At 34.8% G+C, this 23,929-nt stretch overlaps 1 protein-coding gene across 1 annotated transcript in view; it reads left to right on the top strand.

The window, feature by feature from the left end:
• Nucleotides 1–23,929, top strand: part of IARS2 (isoleucyl-tRNA synthetase 2, mitochondrial) — a 57,773-nt gene that overhangs the window by 18,541 nt on the left and 15,303 nt on the right. Inside the window, exons 3-14 of the mRNA XM_055334283.1 lie at nucleotides 605–764; nucleotides 1,602–1,750; nucleotides 1,832–1,881; nucleotides 1,963–2,072; nucleotides 2,151–2,241; nucleotides 2,583–2,698; nucleotides 5,049–5,218; nucleotides 6,061–6,151; nucleotides 7,675–7,826; nucleotides 10,277–10,437; nucleotides 19,294–19,396; nucleotides 20,046–20,139. Coding sequence (XP_055190258.1) covers nucleotides 605–764; nucleotides 1,602–1,750; nucleotides 1,832–1,881; nucleotides 1,963–2,072; nucleotides 2,151–2,241; nucleotides 2,583–2,698; nucleotides 5,049–5,218; nucleotides 6,061–6,151; nucleotides 7,675–7,826; nucleotides 10,277–10,437; nucleotides 19,294–19,396; nucleotides 20,046–20,139 — 1,447 coding nt within the window. The remainder of the gene's footprint in view (nucleotides 1–604; nucleotides 765–1,601; nucleotides 1,751–1,831; nucleotides 1,882–1,962; nucleotides 2,073–2,150; nucleotides 2,242–2,582; nucleotides 2,699–5,048; nucleotides 5,219–6,060; nucleotides 6,152–7,674; nucleotides 7,827–10,276; nucleotides 10,438–19,293; nucleotides 19,397–20,045; nucleotides 20,140–23,929) is intronic.

Below are 23,929 nucleotides of genomic sequence, written 5' to 3'. Positions count from 1 at the left end.
AGTGCTAAACTGCTGAGCCACCTACCAGGGCTGCCCTACTGTCTAGTTTTTAAGAGGTCAAAATTTTTTCTTAAAAAAGCAGTATAGACTACTCTTCTGCATATCCCAACTTTACAAACAAATTGGTAATTCTAGACATAGTATTTTTCACTTTGAAATCTTTTATTTGATTTATTTTCTGGAGTTAATGGCATTTTAAAACTTCAACTATGTGTTACTTTTGTGTTTCTGTAGAACATGAGTTAATAAATTAAATAGGTTATTTTGTTTATATAAATCCTTTTAAAATTGTGCTTTCTCAGTGTTTTACAATGATGAATATAACTGGTGCAAACCATAAGAGACTCTTAACTATAAGAAACAGGATTGCTGGAGGGAGGTTGGTGGGGGGAATAGGATAACTGGGTGGTGGGCATTAAGGAGGGCATACAATGTAATGAACACTGGGTGTTATATGCAACTGATGAATCACTAAATTCTACCCCTGAAACTAAAAATATACACTGTAGTTAACTACATTGAATTTAAATTAAAAAAATGTTTTAAAAAGGAATATAACTAAGTTACACATTTTGTATATAAATGATAATTATCATTTTCACAGATTTTGAAGGATATAGCCAATCGGTACCATATGATGAGAGGTTCCAAAATACATTTTGTGCCAGGCTGGGATTGTCATGGATTACCCATTGAAATAAAAGTATTATCAGAACTTGGTGGAAAAGCTCAGAATCTGTCAGCTGTGGAAATTAGAAAGAAAGGTAAATAATCTGTTTCTGTTTGGGAATGATGATTTTTAAATGCTGGTTCCTTAGAAAAGTCAGGGCTTACTCAAAGAGACTTTCTGTTGTTTTTTGTTTTTGTTTTTTGGCTATAATGGGATCTGTTAGAAACCCATTTTTATCATGGAATATGCAGATCTTGTTCAGTTGACTTTCGTGAGAACTTACGTTCAGAGACTGAAGGAAAGATTTGTGAGCATTTGCAAGTCCATTTTTCAGTTCTTTGATCTTCATATTTTGTGAAATTAGTACCGTGCTCAATGTTTTTATTTACTTTTCTGGCTGGAGCTTGTTGACCTATTTCAAGTGCTAGACTAAATCAGTTCTAGAGTACAGATACATTTTTAAAATTAATCTCATTTGATCCTTTATCAGATTGCGTCAGAGAGGAATCTTCTGTTCTTAAACTACTGTATATTTAGATATGATTGTGAAGATTTTTTACTTCACTGTAAAACATCTTATTATTGGCTTAACCTAGATGTACTGATTACTTTTTCTGTGTGTAATGAAATAAGAATCATTCTTTTATCTTTTCTCAGATTAAGAAGTATGAAGAATAATTTTTCCAGTTAATTTTTTTTCTAAATGTAAGGTTATTAAGTCTGGAAAATATTTTTGAAATTCTAATTAATTTTAGAATTTGTTTTAGTTATCTTCTGAACACCTTTAACCTTTAGAATAATTTTTCTATTAAATACATTTTATAGTATACATTGTGTATAATACCTCCGTTTAGAGGCCTACGTTCTAAACCATGTTTAAGAGTTTCAATTTACTGTTTTTCAAATGCTTTTCTTTCTTAATTTTTTTTAGCTAGATCATTTGCTGAAGCAGCAATTAAAAAACAGAGATCAGCTTTTATCCGTTGGGGAGTAATGGCAGATTGGAATAATTGCTACTATACATTTGATGGAAAATATGAGGCCAAACAGTTGAGAATTTTCTACCAAATGTATGAGAAGGTGATGAAGTATTTTTTTTTTCTTTGAGTATGTTATGTGTTATAAAATTCCAGCTTTCATGTAATATATTTGTCTTTATAGGGCTTGGTTTATCGATCTTACAAACCGGTGTTTTGGTCTCCCTCATCAAGGTATGTATGTGTTTTTGGTAGTTAAAGTGGAGAATTTTGTGAGTCCCTCAAATACTTACATCTAATATTCTTAAATCTTAGGACTGCATTGGCTGAAGCAGAACTTGAGTATAATCCTGAACATGTCAGTCGCTCAATATATGTAAAATTCCCTCTCCTAAAACCTTCTCCCAAGTTGGTATCTCTCATAGGTAAGATTTATTCACTGAGTTTATTAAAGTTACAGAATTGTAACATTTGCTAGTGTATTTGAAATTTTATTTTTACAGATGGGTCATCTCCTGTTAGTTTTTTAGTTTGGACCACCCAGCCTTGGACAATTCCAGCCAATCAAGCTGTTTGTTATATGCCAGACTCAAAGTAAGATATTACTATATTTTTCATTTTATCCACAAATAGGATTGATTCCATCAATAGCAGTATTTTGGATTTATTTCATCTCATTGTTCACTTAAAATTTAATGAACGATATATGGATTAGTTGTTATGTTCGTATAGATTTTATTAAGCTTTAAATAATTCCATTTAAGATCTGATTTTCACCTTTTTTGAAAAACGAAACAAATGTAAGGGATAAAGTTCTTGAAAGTATTGTTTTTTTTCAATTCTGAAGTTAGTTTTCCTAAAATGATGTAAACCATTTAAAATATCTGTGACTTTTCTTTTATCATTATTAATTTTCTCTTAAAATTTTATTTTAGATATGCTATTGTGAAATGTTCCACATCTGGAGATCTGTATGTACTTGCTGCAGATAAAGTAACATCCATTGCTTCTGCTTTGGAAACAACATTTGAGGTTATCTCAACATTTTCAGGTGAAGATTTATAGAACTCTAATGATCACAGTCATCAGAGTACCATTTGTCTTGAGTTTAGTACTTGATGACTGTTTTGCATTGTGAAATGAAATAGATATGGTCTTTACCTTTCTAGAATATATTTTACATTGATTATACTAAAGGAAAATATATTAAACATGATAGTATAGAAAATATGAACATTGATAAAAGCGCAACAGTATTTCTGGCAAATATCCAACGTAAAATTAGAAAAATGTCTTTTGTACAATGTAGAAATAAATATCCTTTTAAAATGTTATTCAAAATTATTTCACTAAAGATTAACCTTTATCTGATTTAATCAAAGGTGTAAGGAAGGAAATAATTTTATTTTTTGGCATATGATTTTAATGAGGAAATTTAGTGAATTCTGAAAATTATTCCAAAGACTATACTTCTATCAGAAGAATCCTTAGTAAGCTGTAATTTGGGAGTTCTAAAGTACGGATTGGTTTTGAAATATAATTATTAAAATCTAGGGAGGTTTAAAATCACTTCTGATCTTTAGGGATACTACATCTTTGAGTTTCTTACTTAAAAAAAAAAGAAATCACAGAGCACCTGGTGGCTCAGTTGGTTAAATGTCCAACTCTTGGTTTTGGCTCAGATCATGATCTCAGGGTTGTGAGATTGAGCCCTGTAGCAGGGTCTACACTCAGTTCAGAATCTGCTTGAGATTCTTTCTTCCTTTCCCTCTGCCCCTCCCACTTGTGCTCTCTCACTCTCTAAAATAAATAAACAAATTTTAAAAAAATCATATGAGTAGAATGAGTAGAGACACCCCAAAATAGAAAGATTGCCTAGCTCAATAGAGAAGCCTTCCAAATGCATCATTTCAGATACAAGCCAGTTAAATAGTTTAAGTTTAAATAACCATAACCGTAACAAAAAAAGTGTTTTATGTCAAAACCAGGAAAGAAGCTACAGAATGTTTGATATTTAATACCATTTGGTCCTTCTTGGTACAATAAATAAGTTAGAGGATTCAGTATATTCTTTATACCCCACCCTCCTATATCTTTTTTAAGCACAGAGGATATTACAAACTTCATTAACAAATTAGATATTGTTATAAAAGCTGAATGGCATTCTCATAAGGTTTTTGAAAGTGCTCAGGTTAAACTTAAGATCACCTTTCTAGATTGGGTTATTGTTTCTAATTATTAGTGTAAGAGAATCATTGGGTTACCATTTTGAGCCACCACATTTCAGAATAGATATACTTCTCTCTTCTGTGGCAAAATAAACTGTAGACAGCTTATTACTTATTAAAATAGTAGGAATGAAAAAAAATAGAATAAAATAGTAGGAATGTTGAACAGCTAAAGTGGAATAATTTATGTAGGATAGCTTTTCTTTCCAGAAAAATATAAATTGTTTCTTACTGATCAGAGATTTTTTTTAAAGATTTATTTATTCATGAGAGACACATAGAGAGGGACAGATACAGGCAGAGGGAGAAGTAGGCTCCCAACCAGTAGATTCTAATACTATCTCTGGGGAACTCACTGTTGTTTCTTTTCATAAAAGGATAAGAAATGGTGGGGGCACCTGAGTGGCTCAGTGATTGAGTGTCTGTCTGGCTCAGGTCATGATCCCAGGGTCCTGGGATTGAGTCCTGCATTAGGCTCTCTGTGGGGAGCCTGCTTCTCCCTCTGCCTATGTCTCTGCCTCTCTCTTTGCGGCTCTTATTAATAAATAAAATCTTAAAAAAAACAGAACCTACTGGTCATTGATTTGGTGATCTACTACTGTTTCTTTGTCTTCATGTTCCAAAAGGTGCATAGCTGCACATAAATTAAAGAAATCTTCTAGGGTCCATTTGAGTCGTATCTTATAATAATTGCTAATATTTAATTTATTTAAAGATGTTATTTATCCATTCGATAGAGAGAGTGAGCGCGCGGGTGCAGGAGCAGGGCAGAGGGAGAAGCAGGTGCCCTGCTGAGCAAGGAGCCCCAATACAGGTCTCCATCCAGGACCCCAGGACCACAACCTGAGTCAAAGATGCCCAACCAACTGAGCCACCAGGTGCCCCAATAATTGCTAATATTTTAATCATTTACTGTGTGGCAGGTATTAGGCTGAGGGTCCCAAATATTTAAAATACATTACCTTAGCTTGTCTTCATGGCAGCTCTCTGAGGTAGGACTGTAATTATCCACCTATTATAGATTCCTAAAGGTCACAGGGCAAGTCAAAGGGGAAGCGGAGATTTGAGCCCAGCCTCGTTGCAGATCCTGCACCTTTCACCTGATAGTCTGTGGCTACTGTAGAAGCGTTGTTGTGTAAAATAATTATAAATTATGGCTTTCTTTCCCTACAGGTGCAGATTTGGAAGGTGGTACTTGTGCTCATCCTTTAATTCCTGATAAAGCCTCCCCTCTTTTACCTGCAAGTCATGTGACCATGACAAAAGGAACAGGATTGGTGCACACAGCCCCAGCTCATGGTATGGAGGATTACAGTGTAGCTTCTCAGCACAACCTGCCCACGGTACTTTTCCTCTTTTGTTCCTTCATCATTATTGCTTTTGTAAAATTAAAGTGATAAATCCTAACTAGCATCTTTATTTTTTGGTGATAAGCAATCATTTTTGTCATAATTTAGTTGTGAAATGCTTAGTACCCTAATGTTCAGTACCCTAATGCCTCGTTAATTCATACTAATTGTGAAAGATTTCCTAGAATTAACACAAAATCACCAGAAAAGTAAAATTGAAAAATATTAAGTGGGGACAATTTTTTTCTTTCAAAGTATTAATTCATATAGACAGATTGCTTTTAGTTGTGAAAAATGGCGAGCAGGTTTTACTAGTTGAAAAGAACAGGCTTTGTTTTGTTTTTTAAGTAAACAGTCCTTTCTAAATTTGTTTTACATGCCAATTAGGAAGTTTTTCCATTTACTTCAGATGCATCCCAAAGTCAGCACAGTATATGTACATTGCCATAGATCTGGAAATTAAGAGAGACTAAGTTGAAGGTGCTTTTAATATATCTTACTTTTTTGAATGTTATTTTATTTTCCATCATGATGAGTGTACTGTTTAATTCTCACCCCGTTGCCCCCACCCCCCACCACCTCCCCTCTAGTAACCATCAGTTTGCTCTCAATAGTTTAGAGTCTGTTTCTTAGTTTCTTTCTCTTTTTTTTCTCTCTTCTTTTTCTTTTGTTTGTTTCTCAAATTTCACATACAAGTGAGATCATATGGTATTTGTACCCAGATTTTCAATACAGTGAAAGACTATACTGAGATGTTTTATATATATTGTTTTGTCATCAATTGTCATAAGATTAAATGTTTTGGTACTTTAATTATTGAAAATAACCCTTTGTAGGACTGTTTAGTGGATGAAGATGGAGTTTTCACAGATGTTGCAGGTCCTAAACTTCAAAACAAGGCTGTCCTTGAAGAGGGAACAGATGTGGGTGAGTCTTGTGTATGTTGTTATCATAAATATATATTTTCTGAAAAACAGCAGCAACCTTTGCTGGCTGTTCTCCCATCTTACATTTTCATTAGAAACAAAGATCTAAAATTGTAGTTTATTTTACCCTGTGGTTTAAAATGGAGGTTGAGACTTCTTTTGCTTTAAAGTTGCTCTATTTGGTTAAGCAAATAAGTGATGTTATTTTAGGGCCACAACAGTGTTAGTTTAGTGGAAGAATAAAATCAAGCTTGAGGCTAGTTGTTGATTGTGTATCAGACACTATTCTTTTTATAACCCTTATAATTGAGCACATATAAAGCACTGTTGATGTGTTATGATCTTAGGTATCCTCCAGCCTTGATTTGACTTTCTGACTTTTTATAATTTTGGATCCAAGGACCAGGTACTCTGAAGACTTGACTTTTCTTTTCTTTTCTTTTCTTTTCTTTTCTTTTCTTTTCTTTTCTTTTCTTTTCTTTTCTTTTCTTTCTTTTCTCTTCTCTTCTCTTCTCTTCTCTTCTCTTCTCTTCTCTTCTCTTCTCTTCTCTTCTCTTCTCTTCTCTTTTCTTTTCTAAGATTTTATTTCTTTATCCATGAGAGACACAGAGAGAGAGAGGCAGAGACACAGGCAGAGGGTCAAGCAGGCTCCATGCAGGGAGCCCGACGTGGGAATCGATCCTGGGTCTCCAGGATCACGCCCTGGGCTGAAGGCAGCGCTAAACCGCTGAGCCACCCAGGCTGCCCTGAAGACTTTTCTTTGCCCAGATTTACACTAAGGCTAACTAAAGGGTGTATTGCTTGCATGAGACTATGCTAACAAAGTACCGTAAATTTAGTGGCTTAAAACAATAAAAATTTATTCTCACAGTTCTGGAGGCTAGGAGTCTGAAATCAGTGTGAAATCAGCAGGGTGGTGCTCCAGTGGCATCTGGTTACCCTTAGCATTCCTTGGTTTACAGCTGTATCACTTTAATCTTTACCCCATTGTTGCTCTCATGTGTCTATGTGTCCTCCTCTTTTATTAGAACACTAGTCATTGGACTTAGGGTCCACTTGAATCCAGTGTGAATCTTAACTGGATTATGTCTGCAAAGACCCTATTTCCAAATATGGTCACATTGACAGGTACCAAGGGTTATCTTCTAGGAAGTTAAAATTCAATCCACTGTAGCTGGTTTCTTCTGGATTTTTTGGAAACCATTTTAAGATTCATGGTATGAAACACTATGACTATGAATTTCAAATGTAGAATTTTAGATATATCCTATTTATCTTTGGAGTGAAAAGCCATGGGAGTGGCTTAATTTGTAGTCTAATTAAGGTTTTATAGTCTCTTTTTTTTTTTTTTTTTTGGCCAGGAGATTCCTAGATTATGCCTTTGACAGCTAGTAAGTGGCTACTCTTACAGACTGGTACTTACTAGTCCAGATTTAATACTCCCTGGGAGTTAGAGAGTTATTAGGATTTTCATAGTACTTTTTAATTATGTCTAATATAAATTGTTACTGATTATTTTTCAAGTTATAAAGATGCTTCAGGCTGCAAAGCATTTGTTGAAAGAGGAGAGATTGGTACACAGCTATCCCTATGACTGGAGGACTAAGAAACCAGTGGTTATTCGTGCCAGCAAGCAGTGGTTTGTAAATATCACGGATATCAAGGCTACAGCCAAGGTATAAGAGACATTCTACTGTGAGTGTTGGGTTTTCATTCCCTTGTGTGAAAGGGTTGCATACGAGGTTCAGGGTAGGGTTTGGGGAAAAGAAAGGATTGCTTCTATAATGATTCGGTGATTTGATTTGATAAAATTATGATTTTAGAAGGATCTTGGATTTCTCTACCTTCCTTACACACGTATGGCTTAAAGAGGTTAAGGTACTTGTCTAAATTTCCTGCCCTGCATTTTATAAATTAGGACAGAACTGAGTTCAGGAGATGGTTTAACCTCTTAGAACCTCAGTGTCCTCATCTGGATGGAGCTGATAATATAATGCCTGCCTCATGAGGTAAGTGAATAAAAGCTCCAGAACAGTGGCACACAGTAAACATTCAGTAAAACATTCTAAAAACCCCGTTCTTCCTTATGATTGAAATTACAGTCCATTTAAGAAATTCTTGCCTTGGGATCCCTGGGTGGCGCAGCGGTTTGGCGCCTGCCTTTGGCTCAGGGCGCGATCCTGGAGACCCAGGATCGAATCCCATATCGGGCTCCCGGTGCATGGAGCCTGCTTCTCCCTCTGCCTGTGTCTCTGTCTCTCTCTCTCTCTGTGTGTGTGTGTGAATATCATAAATAAATAAATAAATTAAAAAAAAAAAAAAAAGAAATTCTTGCCTTGAGTTAACAAATACTTTACAATGGGGATTCTAAATATTAATATATATTTGAGCTCTTTTATTCACTGTAATTATGTATCTCTGTGTGTGTCATGAACTTAATTGAAAAAGCTCAAATTCATATTTATTAATCAGGCTGATAATGAAGATATTTTGCTTTACTGTTTTCATCTTAACATAACTGTAGTGAATTGGTTTATTTGTTGGCCTGACAATTTGAAGCTATGCAAGCAATTTACATTTTCTATATTTGCATAGAATGGGGAACTGTAATATGGACTTTTTTGTGGGTTTTTTTTTTTTTTTACATTCCTGTGAAATCTGTTTTCCTGAGTTGTAGATGTTAAGATTAGTAACTTTTAGCTCTGCACAGATTTTTTTATGGAAGAACGTCTGAGTGTGATATAATATGCTAGAGCCAAATGGTTTTTTGTCTTTTTTAATTGTCCTTTGTAGACAATTTTCAATTCCTCTTATGGAAATAAAATAACATACCCTATTGTTTCTACCACCCAAATTCAACATTAATCAACTTTTGGCCAGTTTTATTTTTATTTTTGCTGTTCCTACCACCCCTGCCTTTTACTCCTTACCCATTGGATTATTTTGAAGCAAATTTCAGTCCTTATATCTTCCATAAATATTTCAGTATGTGTATCGGAAAGATAAAGATTATGTAAATGTAATGCGAATGCCATTGTTACCGTCTTATAAAAGTAATGGTTATTGCTTAACAGAATCAAATATCCAGTCTGTATTCATATTTCTTGGATTTTTAAACCAAGCAGTAATCAAATTGAATTGCAGATGTTGCCATTCTGCCAGTAGGTGGTGCTACAAAGGGTTTCTTGGGAGAGGGTTTTTTTTTTTTAAGATTTATTTATTTGAGGGAGGAGGGAGGGAGCGAGCAGTGGGGAGGAGCAGAGGGAGAGAGAATTTTGAGCAGATTCCCCGCTGAACACAGAGCCAGACTTGGGGCTTGATCTCAAAACTCTGAGATCATGACCCCAGCTGAAACCAAGAGCCCAAGCAAGTTTAACTGACTTTTCTACCCAGGTGCCCCCCAGGGAGAGGATTTCTCGTAGTTCAGGTTAAGTGAGGAAAATGTTTAAATTGCTCTGGAAGTAGAAAATGCTTTAATGCATGGAGAGATTCTCAAAAGTTTAATTTACGTATTTTGGCCTTTCTGGAGATTATTACCAAACATTTTCCTATACAGTTCATCTTTCGGTAATTGACAAATTAAATGAAATAAAAAAACAATTTTGTGGGGCTGCAGGTAGGGAGAGTTCTTGAGAGAGTAAGTAAATAAGAACTGGGACTCTGAGAAAGTGTTTTCTATGTTGTAAACCATACTATGTGAAATTAGGTTCTATTACAATCCTTGTTTCTTAATCTACAACAATTGCGCATTTCTTAAGTACTGAAAAATTATCATCGAAATCAAGTTTCAATGGATTTTGACTATAGTTTAATGAAGTTTAATGCTTCTGCTAACCCTGTTATTTCCAGTTTTGACCTACGGTGGTTGAAAGTTAGTATAAAATCTCTGGTCACATTCTCTGGTGAAGTCTGCTCTTGATGTTATTAATTAGATCCTTTCTGGCCGTGTTTTAACTTTGCTTCATTTGCTCTGAAATCTGTAGCTTTTTACTGTAGTTTTTTGGGCTTTGGGGAGACATGTACATAACTATAAACACTGAAAATAAAGAACTAGGCTAAATGGTGGCAATTCTGGAAAAATTGTTCTGTTTACACTTACTGGACTTGATTTGTGAATCAATTGCAGGAATTGTTAAAAAAAGTGAAATTTATTCCTGGATCAGCTCTGAATGCCATGGTCGAAACGATGGACAGACGGCCATATTGGTGTATATCAAGGCAAAGAGTTTGGGGTGTTCCAATCCCTGTATTTCATCACAAGACAAAAGATGAATTCTTGATCAACAGGTAGAACTTTTTCTACGTTTTTTTAGCATTTTAAAGTGAGCTATGTTTTGTTCAAAAGTAGAAAAATGGACTATTGAGAGAGATATGTTAAATCACATATTCTAAAATCACAGTCTTTTCAGGGGAGTAAAATATAATTTTAAAAGATCCTTTGATATGGTTGAAATTTTAACAACTACATTTTTTCAGTTTGGATAATTAAAAGCAGAGGCTCTGATCCTTTTTCCATGGGAATTCATTGTTTCTGTGTGCCTGTAGCATTGTGCTAGAATCAGGCATCAGGAGGGGATCCTGGTATGCAATTTTTCTTTAGGAATTAGAGTCCCTCTCTTACTTTAGGCTACTGTCTCTTTCAATAGAAATAACATTATGTAATTATAGACTCTTTAAAATTTAAGAAACTGTAATATAGTTAAATGCACAAAATTACATTTATTCTAGTGATGATTACCTTCCGAACTATTTGTTCTTTTCCTTAAGTTTTTTTTTTTTTTTTTTTGAAAAGATAGTACATGAACATAGTCAACAGCGCAGGGTAGAAAAGCTTCTACTGCAGAAAGAAAATGTATTTCCTAACCTAGACACTAGACATTCCTTGAGGCAGTGAGCAAGACCGACATGGTCCCAGCTTTGAGATCATAGGGAGATCATAGTCTAGCTAGTTTATCTTCTGGGAAATTAGGTTTTGGGATTGCTGTTACTAACAGATATGGAAAGGGGAGTTTTAATCGTTCCTTTTAGGAATACATCCTAGGTTTTCATTTTCTTTGAGTAATTTTATTTTAATTTGGTTAATGGAATTTTTGCTAAACTATGTTTTAACGTGAGTAAAATGTTTGAACCCATTTGGTAAATATTTTCATATTTTATCACTTGAGGATCCAGGGAGGTTTTTGAGGGCATGAAGGCCAGTAAGTAAAGAACGGGGAGTTTAAGAGATTGTAGACATAGGGTTGAATGTCCCTCCTTTGGGGTTCATCAGAATTTATGTAAAAATGTTCCGCTTTTCATTGTCAGCATTGTCCATATTTTTTTAGGTGGTCATTTTATGAATGCATGTACCTTAGTTTTAAAATGTTGGTTAAAGTGGGGTGGGATTTTTGTTTGTTTTAATCATCTATCGCCACATAATAGGTAGTTCTTAGTGTTTTTTGTGTAAAAGTTCCTTTTCATTCAATTTACTGTTTATTTTTAAAGATTTATTTATTTGAGAGCGTGCGCATGTGTGCTTATGAGCAGGCCAGGGAGGGAGAGGGAGAGAGAGAATCTGAAGTGGACTCCCCACTGAGCCACTGAGCACAGAGCTCAATGTGGAACTAGATCCCTTGACCCTGAGATCACAACCTGAGCCAAAATTAAGAGTTGGACCAACTGAGCCACCCAGCCGCCCCACTTCCATTTAAATTTAAATATTCATTTTATGACTGCTTCATGGGTGATCTGACATCCGAGGGCAACATGGCTCAGGGAAGAACTAGAGGCCCCGCCTCGGGCAAATAGTGAATCATAAAGCAACTCATTTGCTTTATTCAGAGAATATGGCATTTGAGTAGGGCCTTGAGGATTAGGTAGGAAACTGGGCAAAGTATTTTGCAGGTAGAGGGATCAGCAGGAACTGAAGGCTTGGAGAGGGGGAAGCATCACACATGTATAGGAACCATAATAGGACTGTAGGGTGTTGAGGGTTTTAGAAAGATAAACACCAGGAAAGATTGGTTAGGGGAAATTACAGTGAAGCTTGAATAGTAGGTTAAGTATTTCAAACTTTTAAATAGGCATGAGGAGTGAGAGTATGTTTTAGGAAAAGAATCTAGAGGTTAGAGGCCAAGAAATCATTGTCCGGCTACTTCAGTATTATTACTTCAATTTGGAGCTAAGGCTCTTTGTCCTAAATATCGTTGCTTACATTGTTCTTATAATTGAGAGCGTGGTCAAATGTGAACCACTGCTACCTTAGTACCTTAAAGTTTAGGTAAATTTACACAAGTATTGTTTAAAATTCCACACTAGAGTTTTCTTTTAAGGAATGTTTTAAGGCATTGTCATTGTTTCTCATTTTTTATTTTTTTTAGTATTTAAGGACAGGATATTTAGGGAAATGCCTCAGAGTGATTGAGGTGAGCAAATTGGTTTATTGGACTATTGTGATCATGATGATAAAATGGTACATAGGTCGATTGGTGGTCACTGAGCTAGGTGAAATAAATGTGAGCTTTGTCAGAAAAACACAAACACATTTTTCATCTGGTATTATTTATATATTTTTTTATTTCTTTTTTTTATTATATTTTATTTATAGTTGATACATTCATGCATTTACATTGCAGATTGTTTTCCGTGCATCTCCTATTGTCTTGCTTGCACAATAGTAGTTGAATCCTGATTTTGAAGCAGAAGAGATATACAGAATATTGGCCTACAAAAATGACAGACAAACTTAGTCAAATTGTCTATCAATTCGTAGGTCATTTTCCTGTACACTATTTTTTAGTGATGACTCTAATCTTCTTCCATTATTGGGTCCTTCATGTGACATGACACTTGATTTAAGAAGATAGATATTAATTCTTAATTATTTGTCAGTTTTTAAAGATAGCACGAAAGGTTATCTTCTTTCTTTGCAAGCAAGTTAGAATCAAGTGACTATGATTTTCTGTCTTTCTCGGATTTTTCTATTGTAGTGAGTTGGTAACCATCAAAAGTAACAGCATCTCCACTGGAAATTGGCACACAATCCACATGGAGTTGCTGTTACACTTGATGACCCCAGTAAGCAAACCAGAGGATTCCTTTTGGTTTTCTGGATGAAAGTCTGTAAGTTAAAGCCTTAATTATACGTGTTGCACGACAGAAAATATTGCTTTATTCACATTCTAAATAGGCTTAGAGACTGGTAGATTTGAAACTCTGATGTTTAATTTCAATTTGAAGTAAATGTTATCTGTACTTTATATTCACATTTGTATTTGCTCAAGATAGAATTCCATTTCTGACTTTAATATTATTGATTTTTCTAAATCTGCCATTACAATTTAGGTAGAAATTTATTCCTAGTTAATAAAAAATACTTTTTAGCATTAAAAAAGGTAAAATTTAGAAACATTCACCACCTAGAAAAGAAGTTGTTAAATTTCCTTTATTTTGGGTGATTATATCAATTCGACAGTATTAATGCAATCATCTAACATTTAGGAAATTTAGCCCCTGATTTCTGGGAATTATGAGAAATTTACTAGAAGCAATCAAGTAATTTCCAGTTCAGTCTGAATGCTGTTTTTGGGTTTTTTTTTTAAATGATTTATTAATTTTAGAGCGAGAGCACATGGGGAAGAGGGAGAGAGAACTGCAGGCAGATTTTCTGCTGAGGGCAGAGCCCTCAGAGTCGGGGGTGGGTGGGAGGGAGTTGGTGGGGGGGTGGTGTGTTCTTGATTCCAAGACCCTGGGGTCATAACCTGACCCGAAATCACAAGTTGGATGCGCAGTCAGCTGCCTCACCCAGGGGCCCCTGAGTGCTAGCTTTAACTACCTTTTGTTCATGTTAATAATAATGATCTTTTGGTGAAAAAAATGTTATAATGTTCAGTAAATAAAATATTTCTCCAAAATTATTTCCTGCCATCTTTAACACATAAGTATGGGATTAAGTTAAAAATAGAATCCCCCCTTCAAATTTCATGTACTCTACACTTAAATGTATAAATTTAGTAAATATATTGGAAGTAATTTACTCTTACCTCATTCTTATTCCAGTAACTTGCAGAAGAAAAGTTGTCTTACAATCCTTAATATTTTTCCTTTAATAAAGACAAAACACAGGAAACAGAATGACAGCAACAGTTTCTTCTTGCTTAGTGATCTTAATGCTGCTTAATTTCTGATAACACACTAAATAAGCCTTCAGCTCAGTTGATATCAAAGTCTAGAATGATTGGATGGTGTTATAGTTGCTCATTTTACCTCATGGATTTTCACTGGTTGAAACCTAAGGAGGGACATGTAATGCATGTGTTTAGATAAGGCCGTCACGTAAAGTACAAAGTTTTATGACGGATTTATTGCTTTATGAAATACAACATTAAAATGGAAGTATATAGATTATGTGGTGATAAGTGGTTTCACCCATTTTTATCAACAGTAATTTAGACTGATCTGTAGGTTATAAGTTAACTGTCTGTGTTAAGTACAGGATATTATTAACAAGAGGCAAGAATTCTTAAATTTCCAAAGATAAGTTTTGACTTTTTCCTTTTATGTTTTTCTGAAGAATATTCAATATCACTAAGAAATACGTATTGTTTTTAAAACAAATATTATTTAAAATTGTTTTTAAAACTTTTTAAAGTATAATCTCAGTTTCATTATGAACAGTGATGCCTGTAAAATATTTATCCTTAAGGAAATAAAACTAATGTCTCTTGTATGAAGATAGATATGTCTCATACAGTTGATTATAAAGGGCCATGATGATGTAAAGAAATAATCCTAAGTCAGTTTTGGAAGAATGAACGTACAGCCATTAAAATGCTAGCTTAGCTCTTAATAATTGCCTAGTTCCCAGTGTATGAAAATCAAATAAATGTAGCCCATCCTGACATTTGGCTGTTTCTGGACTTTTGCTACAGTATTACAATGACTATCTTTTAGCCACTTGTGTAGCATTTACTTGCATTTCTTTTACAAATTATCATTTTAGATTTTGTTTGAACTAATGTTAAATTTTTCTTTGTTTCACAATCGAGGATAGTTACCTCAAGTTTATAGGTCGTCAGTATATGTTTATTTTTATTGAAAATTTTGTTTTAAAAATTCTCTGGCACAATTTTTTAGGGTCATTCAGACCATCAGTACAAATCAAGAAAAAGTTCTCACTTTGTGATACCAAATCTGTGCACTTAAATTTTGATTTGTTTGGATTGTGAGGGTGTTATCTTTTGAACTCTGCATTCTTACTTATAATAAATTTTGTTGTTTTTATCCTCAAACTCCAAAATTATCTTTAGCTTCCTTTTTCTGTTTTCAAAAATACAAGTAATATAGTGTCCTAAGATCTTAAAACAGAACTGAGTTGCAGAACATAATGCTTTTTAAAGTACATTTAGTGCGTGATATTTTTATATTTTGTGATATAAAGTAAGGAAGCAAATCTTGCTCTAAAATATTAGACTTGCTCTGTTAGTGAAGCAGACTGGTTCTCTCCCTTTTCTAAAGTGTTTTGTACTTTTGTTGGAGACACTGAAAGGAAGTATTCTTCTGTCCAGATTCACATGCATATGTCATGAGGGAAAATATTGGGTCATTTACACCACATAAAGTGCGTGGTTTTACTTATGACATTTTTTTGAAGATGAAAAAAATAACTACTGTAGGATTGTAGATAATTGGTATAGATAACATTGTGTGGTTATGTCATTTTTAGACGTATCTTTAGGTAAACTAAAAAGAAAAACAAAATCAAACTTCTCACTTAAGAGGCTTATGCGATTTTTTAAAAAGTATATTTGCAAATAAGGTGTTTATAAAATACTTCTTACATTGAAAAATTGTATATATGAGTGGATTACTAATATCTTTATAAGAAAATAGAACAAAACTTCAAGTTTAGTTAGATTAGAGATGGTTTGGACTTGGTAGGATTTTACAGTTGCCATATAAATTGTCAACTGCAAAATTGGGATCTTTATTGTTTGGTATTTTTTGTTATAGTTCTAAAACTTCATTGAATTATCTGCTACTTAGGGATATAAAAAAAGAACTTGGTCTCAAAGTGAATTTTGTCTTTTAAAATGGGTGGATGGGCAACATCTATAATCTTAAGGTTACAGAGTAAGATACAGGGCTTTTTCCTTTTTTAAGAATAAAATTTTTCTAACCTTTCTAGCCTTCTTTCTAACAGCTTTTCCCAGTGTTCCCAAAAATTGAAGCTCAGAAAAATAATAGATATTCCTGTCAGTATGTAATAATTGACTGATAGAATCTGGTCTTTGGACTTGGTGCTTGTTCTGTCAACACTCTAATCTCTGGAGACCGACTGCTTCCCTAACTTCATCTCTGGCTCAGGGTTTCATTATGCGTGGGTAATAGAATCTTACTACCTTTGCTTAGCAAACCCCAGAGAACAGGAGTGTGCATTTACAACTACCGTGGTTGTCTTTATAGAGGAGTTAGAGAAGCCGAATGGAGAAGTAAAAACAGAATTGAACCATGATTTAGGGCACACAGTTTTAAGGCCAGCGCTGTTTGTTACTTAAGCTCATGACTGAAGGATCCCCAAGGGACAGAACAGTGTATCTGTCAGGAGCTGTTAAAGATTTTTTTCTGTGAATCTAATTAGATAGTGCTTGTTAATAAAGTGCTTTGAAAAGTACAATGTGTAATGTACACATAAATGCTTTTATTTTAATTAATAACATTAATCCTAATATCTCTATTTCCTAAATTAGTATGAAATTCAGACTATTTGCTTTTAGTTTTGTGTTCTTAACCTGTTTATTTCCAGCACATCTAAAACTGTTTTAAACACTGTTTTATTTTACTGTTTTACCTAAAGCTACAGTCTAATGATTACATTGTGAAAATAAATTGTCAATATGACACTCATATTTAAAATCATTCTTTTCTATGATAATTTCAGAATTGGTATGAGCATTGTATCTATTGTAATTGTGTATGTGTAAATGTACTTTGCTAGTATCTCTGTAGAGGGGATTCCTTTAGAAAAATAGCGTTGTTATTCAGATTTTCTTTTCCAGTATTTTCCTATTTTCTTAACTGTTACAATGTTCTGTGCAAACTATATAAAATAGTAATATGTAACTAAATATTATCATATAACTAGCTATTGCACAAAGTTTTTATGGTCTCCTATCACAAAAGTTTATCTTTACTGTTAAAGTCCATTGAAAATGTGTTGACTACAAGAAATATGGACTTGTGCCCATTTTAACATTATTATCATTTTTAATTTCTTTAAAATAGATGCTGATAACATTATACTTTTTCAAACCATCCTTCCTAGTATACCAATTTAGGTATTTCGAATTTCCATTTTGAGAGCCTAATTTGTAATACCCATTAGAATTTTGCTTCCTAAGACAGTTTTTTTTATAAACATTTTATTTGTGAATTGTCAGACCCAAAGAGGTTAAATGATTTGCCCTGCATAGTAATGATAATGAGAAGCAGATCTAGATTAAGAATGCAAAGCTTCTCCTGTGCACTACTCTTTCCATGTTCATTGACTCTCATGGGCTTGTATTTAATTCTTAGTTACTTACATTAATGGAATGTGGTAGAAAGGAAGATAATTCAAAAGTTAGCTTTAGTATGTGTATTTTAATCTGTAAATTTTAATATGGGCCTGTGTTTTGGTAATGGGTTAACAAAATTACTTTCTATTTTTTTTTACTTTCTAATTTTTAATAGCTAATGCTTATGTAAATACTTATTAATATGTACCAGACATTGTTCTAGGCATTTTATATATAAGCTTGATTAATACCCGATAGCCATCTTGATGATGCTATTATTATTTGCATTTTACAAACAGATACAGAAATGTTAAGTGTTGTGTCCAGGGTCACATAACTAGTAAATGGTAGAGTCAGGAAATTAAACCAAAGCTGTCTGGTTCCAGGGTCCACCTCTTGACCATTATATGTCCCCTGACTTAGTGGAAAGCAACTAGAGGAAGTTGTAATGTCAATAAAGCTATGATAATAAATTACTCCTGTGAGAAAATGTAGTATAAATTTTTCCCTGATTTTAGTTTTCAAATAATTTTATTTATTTTTTAAAGATATTTATTATTTGTTTATGAGTGACACACAGAGCGAGAAAGGCAGAGAAACAGGCAGAGGGAGAAGGAGGCTCCACGCAGGGAGTCCGATGCGGGACTCGATCTTGGATCCCCAGGATCATGCCCTGGGCCGAAGGCGATGCTAAACCGCCGAGCCACCCGGGCTGCCCTCAAATAATTTATAATTGTGTATCTTCCCAAAGATATGGTCAATTTCAGTATTCATTTGATGTGTATTTATTGGCTGTTTACTGTATGTCGAGCACCATGCTAAATTTTTTGTGGATCATTGCATTTAGTTTAGAGGCATTCTGAGGGAAGCATCTAGGATCACTACAGTTTAAGTTCCATTAGTGCAGGAATCTTATCTGCCTTGTCAAGTGCTATATTTCCACCTCTAGAACAATTCTATGGTACTGGAATTTCTCAGTAAATATTTTTGAAGGAATGAATTGTATTCTTCTTAATAGAGGGAACAACCAAGACTTAGAAACATTTTAGTCCTTGCCATGGTCCTACATGAAGTTTTAGTACTTGGGCATGGTCATCCATCAAGTCTTAGGGCTTGTGTATGGTCCTACATGAAGTGTTAGTCTTGGGCATGCTCATAGTCTTAATCCTTGGGCCTAGTCCTCCATGAAGTTTTAGTCCTTGGGCATGATCATACATGTAAAAAGTGGCAGTCAGGATATAAGCCTGGATACTTGCTGTCTAAGTCCATGCTTTAGTGTGGCCTTGCCTGGGTGGCTCAGTGATTGAGCGTCTGCCTTTGGCTCAGGGCATGATCTCAGAATCTGGAATCGAGTCCTGCATTGGGTCCCCTGCATGGAGCCTGCTTCTCCCTCTGCCTGTGTCTCTGCCTCTCTCTCTGTGTCTCATGAATAAATTAAGTCTTAAAAAAACAAAAAAGTTCGGACAAAAAGATAAAAAAAAATATTCTGCAGCTAGGGGAAAATATTCTTTTTCTTTCTTTTTTAATTTTAGCTGTTTCTTAAATTTAAAATGTTTGGTATTAATCACTGTATTTCATTGAGCATTTCTGCCTTTTCCCCCTAAAACAGCCAGACCACTGAGCATATTATTAAACTAGTGGAACAACACGGCAGTGATGTCTGGTGGACTCTTCCTCCTGAGCAACTTCTTCCTAAAGAAGTCTTATCTCAGGTGAATTTCCATGTATATTTAATAGCCTTTGTGTGCCCTGCATGACTTCATTACAACATGCGGGTTCCTGGGAGATAAAAAGTGGTTATATCATCATGTTAAGTTAATTTACAGTGGAGTAAAGTGTAAATTAATTCCACTGTAATTTAGAAGTCAGTGCAGTTTAAGAGTAGATGGTTCTATTTAACCGAAGAAGTTTGGTATTTAATCTAGCAGTAGAGTACGAGGGTTATTTGTTATCTCGTTGAGGGCCAAGATTGATTTTTAGCTGATTTAGTTGACTAAGCAGATATAGTTGTATGAGAGCAGTGCCTCACGTTGATGGCGTCAGGAATTTGTAGGGTCTGAATTAAGAGTTAACTGATTGTATCACATGTGGAAAAATACTAATTAGAATATCATTTCATGAAACGAGAACAGTTTATGTTAGTAAATGTGTAATTAGGTGGCCACAATCATTTTTACATGCAAATAAAACAGTTGTACTGAATTGGAAATTACTTAGAACTGTTTTAAGTTTCATTTTAAAATGTGAGTTTAATGCTTGTACAAGCATTTGATTTTTTTAAGACTTTTTTTTTTTTGGTCTTTGCATGATTAAATGCAAAGATCTTTGCATGATTAAAGCGTTTTCACATTATCTTATTAGGTTGGTGGTGCTGATGCCTTGGAATATGTGCCTGGTCAGGATATTTTGGACATCTGGTTTGATAGTGGAACTTCATGGTCTTACGTTCTTCCAGGTAATTTTAAATAACAGATTATAAACCAGTCAAGCAGTTTTGAAAATACATAATAGTGACTCAGAGGAAATCTATAATCTAGGAATACTTTTTTTTCTTTATTTGGAAGAAAACCTTTTTTGGGGAGGCAGGGAAGAAAATTGAAAATCTCTTGCTATGGTATAATTTCAGATCTGGAAGGGGTCTTGGAGATCATTTAAGCCAATGATTTTTAAACTTTTTCTGTTTTTCCAAATGAAATTTCATATAGAACCACAGTACAGAAGCTTGATTAAAAACAGGGATTTTCTTTCTCCTTAGGACCAGCTCATTCTACTTGACTCACTTGGCAGCCTCAAGGCACTGGTTCTGTAAAGTTGAGAAATCACTGAAAGTCTGACCCCCGTCATTTTTCAGAACAGGAAATGAGATTAAATTACAGCCAAGTTAGGTGATGGTCACATAGTTTAGTAGTATCAGACTGGAACTCAGGAACCCTGATTTTTGGATCTCGTTTTTCTTATACGACCTTCCCTTTTCACAGGTCTTCCCCCCTCTATACAGACAGCTGACTGATTTTATACTTACTCAGAGTTTGGGCACACTCATAACTCACTGAATAAAGAGAAAGGAGAGACCTGGTAGGCAGGAGAAGGCGCATATCCAAGGTTGTGTTTAGATGGTTAAGAAGATGACCTTAAGGATACCGAGTGAACACCAGAGCTAAAACGGAATAAAGCTTGAAGTCATGGGGTGCCTGGGTGGCTCAGTCGTCTCGGGTCATGATCCCAGAGTGTGGGGATGGAGTCTCATGTCTGGCTCCCTGCTCAGCGGGATCTCCCCTGCCCCTCCTCCACTCACACACATTCTGTCTCTTACATGTTCTCACGCTATCTATTGCTCTCTCACACTCTTGTGTTCTCTCCCAAATAAAATATTTAAAAAGTAAAGCTTGAAGTCACGTGAGATTAAAGACAGGAAGGTAGGTGGCAAGGAAGTGAGGGTGGATCAGACACTTCCTCACTCTGCTGCCAAGGGGCAACTTTGGCCCAAGAGATCTGGCTTGCTTTCTGGAGCAGGAGAATGTGGGAGAGGAGCTGGTCTGTGCAGCTGACCATTCTTAGGGGATTGAAGGGGATTGTCCCCAAGTTTTACTTGAGGTATACTTCTGGTATTGGACCTCACTATTGAGAGGACGTACATATGACTCCTAGTAGGTAAATAAGTTCATTTGGGTCTTTTTAATAAATTGGGGAATTTGAAAAGCAAAATCCATGTAAATTCACATTTCTTCCATATTATAGCTAAAATATATATAGTAATTCATAATGGCCACAAGTAAGTTACCTGTTAGGAACATCTCTTGCAGTTTTTATTTAATAATTTTTAGAATTTATTATTTCTTAAGTCTCTCCTACCATATCTAAGAGAAAAAAAACTGCAAGTTTAAGTACTTTGTTTCTAAATTACATTGAAAATATAGGCAAATAATACTACGTAAGTAGATAGGTTAAGCAGTGCTGTAAATAGGAGGAAGAATTATCTACTGCTACGCTACTATCTACTGCTACGCTGGGGCAGCATCCTGAATTTCAAAAAAAGTATACCATATGCAAAACAGTGTTTTTACATAGATCAGAGTGCATTGACTTTTTTGGCCTTGGTGAGAGTTGCTGCTACAGACATTGTTGTATTTTAATTTCTGAAGTGGTTTCACATTACTCCACGCAGCACGTATGCTTTATACTTTGAGCCATTGACTGGGTAGTCTACATGAAGGCTCATGAAAACCTCGCTGGCTGCTTTCAGTGGTACCGATAGAGCTTAGTCATACTATTTCTAGGGTGTCAGGTTCTTAACCAATTATTTGTGATGGAAATAGTTCATTGAATGAAATTAATGGTAAAATGCACCTAAGCACCATATCATTTTTTTGTCGTATTTAGGTAATTAATTCAAAGAAGGAAGACTGATTTATCATTTAAACATGTGTGTTGCCTGCATAGAAGAACATAAACTATTTTTAAAGATAATACATTTAAAAAAATAATAAAGATAATACATAAGCCCAATTTTAAACTGTAGTCTCTATTTTTTCTCCTAAGATCTCCTGTTCCTCCTCTTCTCTCCCTAAATCCATCAATCAGTCAAAAATCTTATGAAGTCAGTCAATAAGAATTAGATTAATTCGCTTATATTTTATCCCATTTTCCTGAGCTTTTATTTTTTGCAATAAAAAATTGCAGAAGATAGAATGAAGTGGGAAAGAGCCAAGGTACTAAGGAAATTCATAGTTTGAAAAGCCATAAGCAAAGGTGATTTTCTGTTAAAGGAAAAGAGAGGAGGAGGAGGAGAGAGAGAGAGAGGCTTTCCTGAGAAGGGTTATTGTACTTTTCATTCTCAAATTATTAATTCTAATAATGATGCAGTGTCTGCATATTTCCCTAAGAATATATTATTGCAAAATACAATCAGCTTGATTTCGAGCTTAATTTAGCTACCAGTCTTCATCAGTATCTATTGATGTTTAACAAGACGAATTTGGTGATTACAGCATATGAACTGGTTTTATTTTTCGCTGATGGGTTTTATAGCAGTGAAAGATTTGGCTTATGAATTTTAACACCCGGTCAAGTCCCTGTTGCATTGTGAGTTCAAGGCCAATAGTACTTCAGAAACTGAAACTGGAACACTTTCTGAAAGGGAATGGCATTTTTAAGTGGATCGTTCATTAAACATTTACCAAAGGCATTAATTATTACAGTGATTTATAAATAAATAATGTTTTTTTGAAAAGTTTAAGTAGATCTTATTTTTTAGAACAGTTTTAGAGAAAGTACAGAGATCCCATACACTGTGCCCCCCCCCGCCCCCGTCCCCTCCACTGTGAACCCACACTACAGTGGGACATTTTACTGTTGATGGGCCTCCACTGACAAATTATCATCCAGAGTCCACAGTCTACATTAGAGTTTACTCTTCATGTCATATGTTCTGAGGGTTTTGACAAACGTATGATGACATAGATCTGCCATTATAGTATCTCACAGAATAGTTTCACTGCACTAAAAATTTGCTCCACCTGTTCATCCCTTCTTTTCCTGGGAACCACTGATCTTTTTAATATCCATAGTTGTGCCTTTTCCAGAATGTTATATAGTTGAAGTCATACAGTTTGTAGTTTTCAGATTGACTTCTTTTACTTAATAACATGCATCAGTGGTTCTTTAAGATCTTTTCCTGGCTTGATGGGTCATTTCTTCGTAGTGCTGAGTAATATTCCATTGTCTGGATGTGCCATAGCTTATTTATCCATTCACCTGGTGAGGTGTTGCGAGTTTTAAAATACTTATCCTACTGCATTTCTGTTTGTTTCTAAGATTTTATTTACGTATTTATTTGAGAGAGAGCATGCTGTAAAGAAGAGGGGAGGGGCAGAGGGGGAGGGAGAGGGAAAGAATCCCAAGCAGACTCCCCGCTGAGCATGCAGCCTGGTGAGTGCAGGGCTCCATCCCAGGACCTCTCAGATCAAGACCTGAGCCAAACCAAAAGTTGGATGCTCAACTGACTGAGCCATCCAGGGGCCTCTCTGTATTTTTAACAAATAAAAAGAAATAACTTGAAGTAAATAGAAAAAAGATCATGTTTTGAAAGAGAAACTAAGATTTATAATTTAGATTTATAGATGACTTTTTTTTAAAAGGTCACCCTTTTAAGAACATATATAATACTTTTAAAAAGCCTGATTTTAAAAATTAATAACTATATTTTAACATTTTTTACAAATTATTTTTGGTTTAAATTATTTTCG

This window comes from Nyctereutes procyonoides, unplaced genomic scaffold, assembly GCF_905146905.1.
Source record: "Nyctereutes procyonoides isolate TBG_1078 unplaced genomic scaffold, NYPRO_anot_genome, whole genome shotgun sequence".
Classification (NCBI taxonomy): Eukaryota; Metazoa; Chordata; class Mammalia; order Carnivora; family Canidae; genus Nyctereutes; species Nyctereutes procyonoides.
This window is presented reverse-complemented; position numbering and strand designations above follow the sequence as displayed.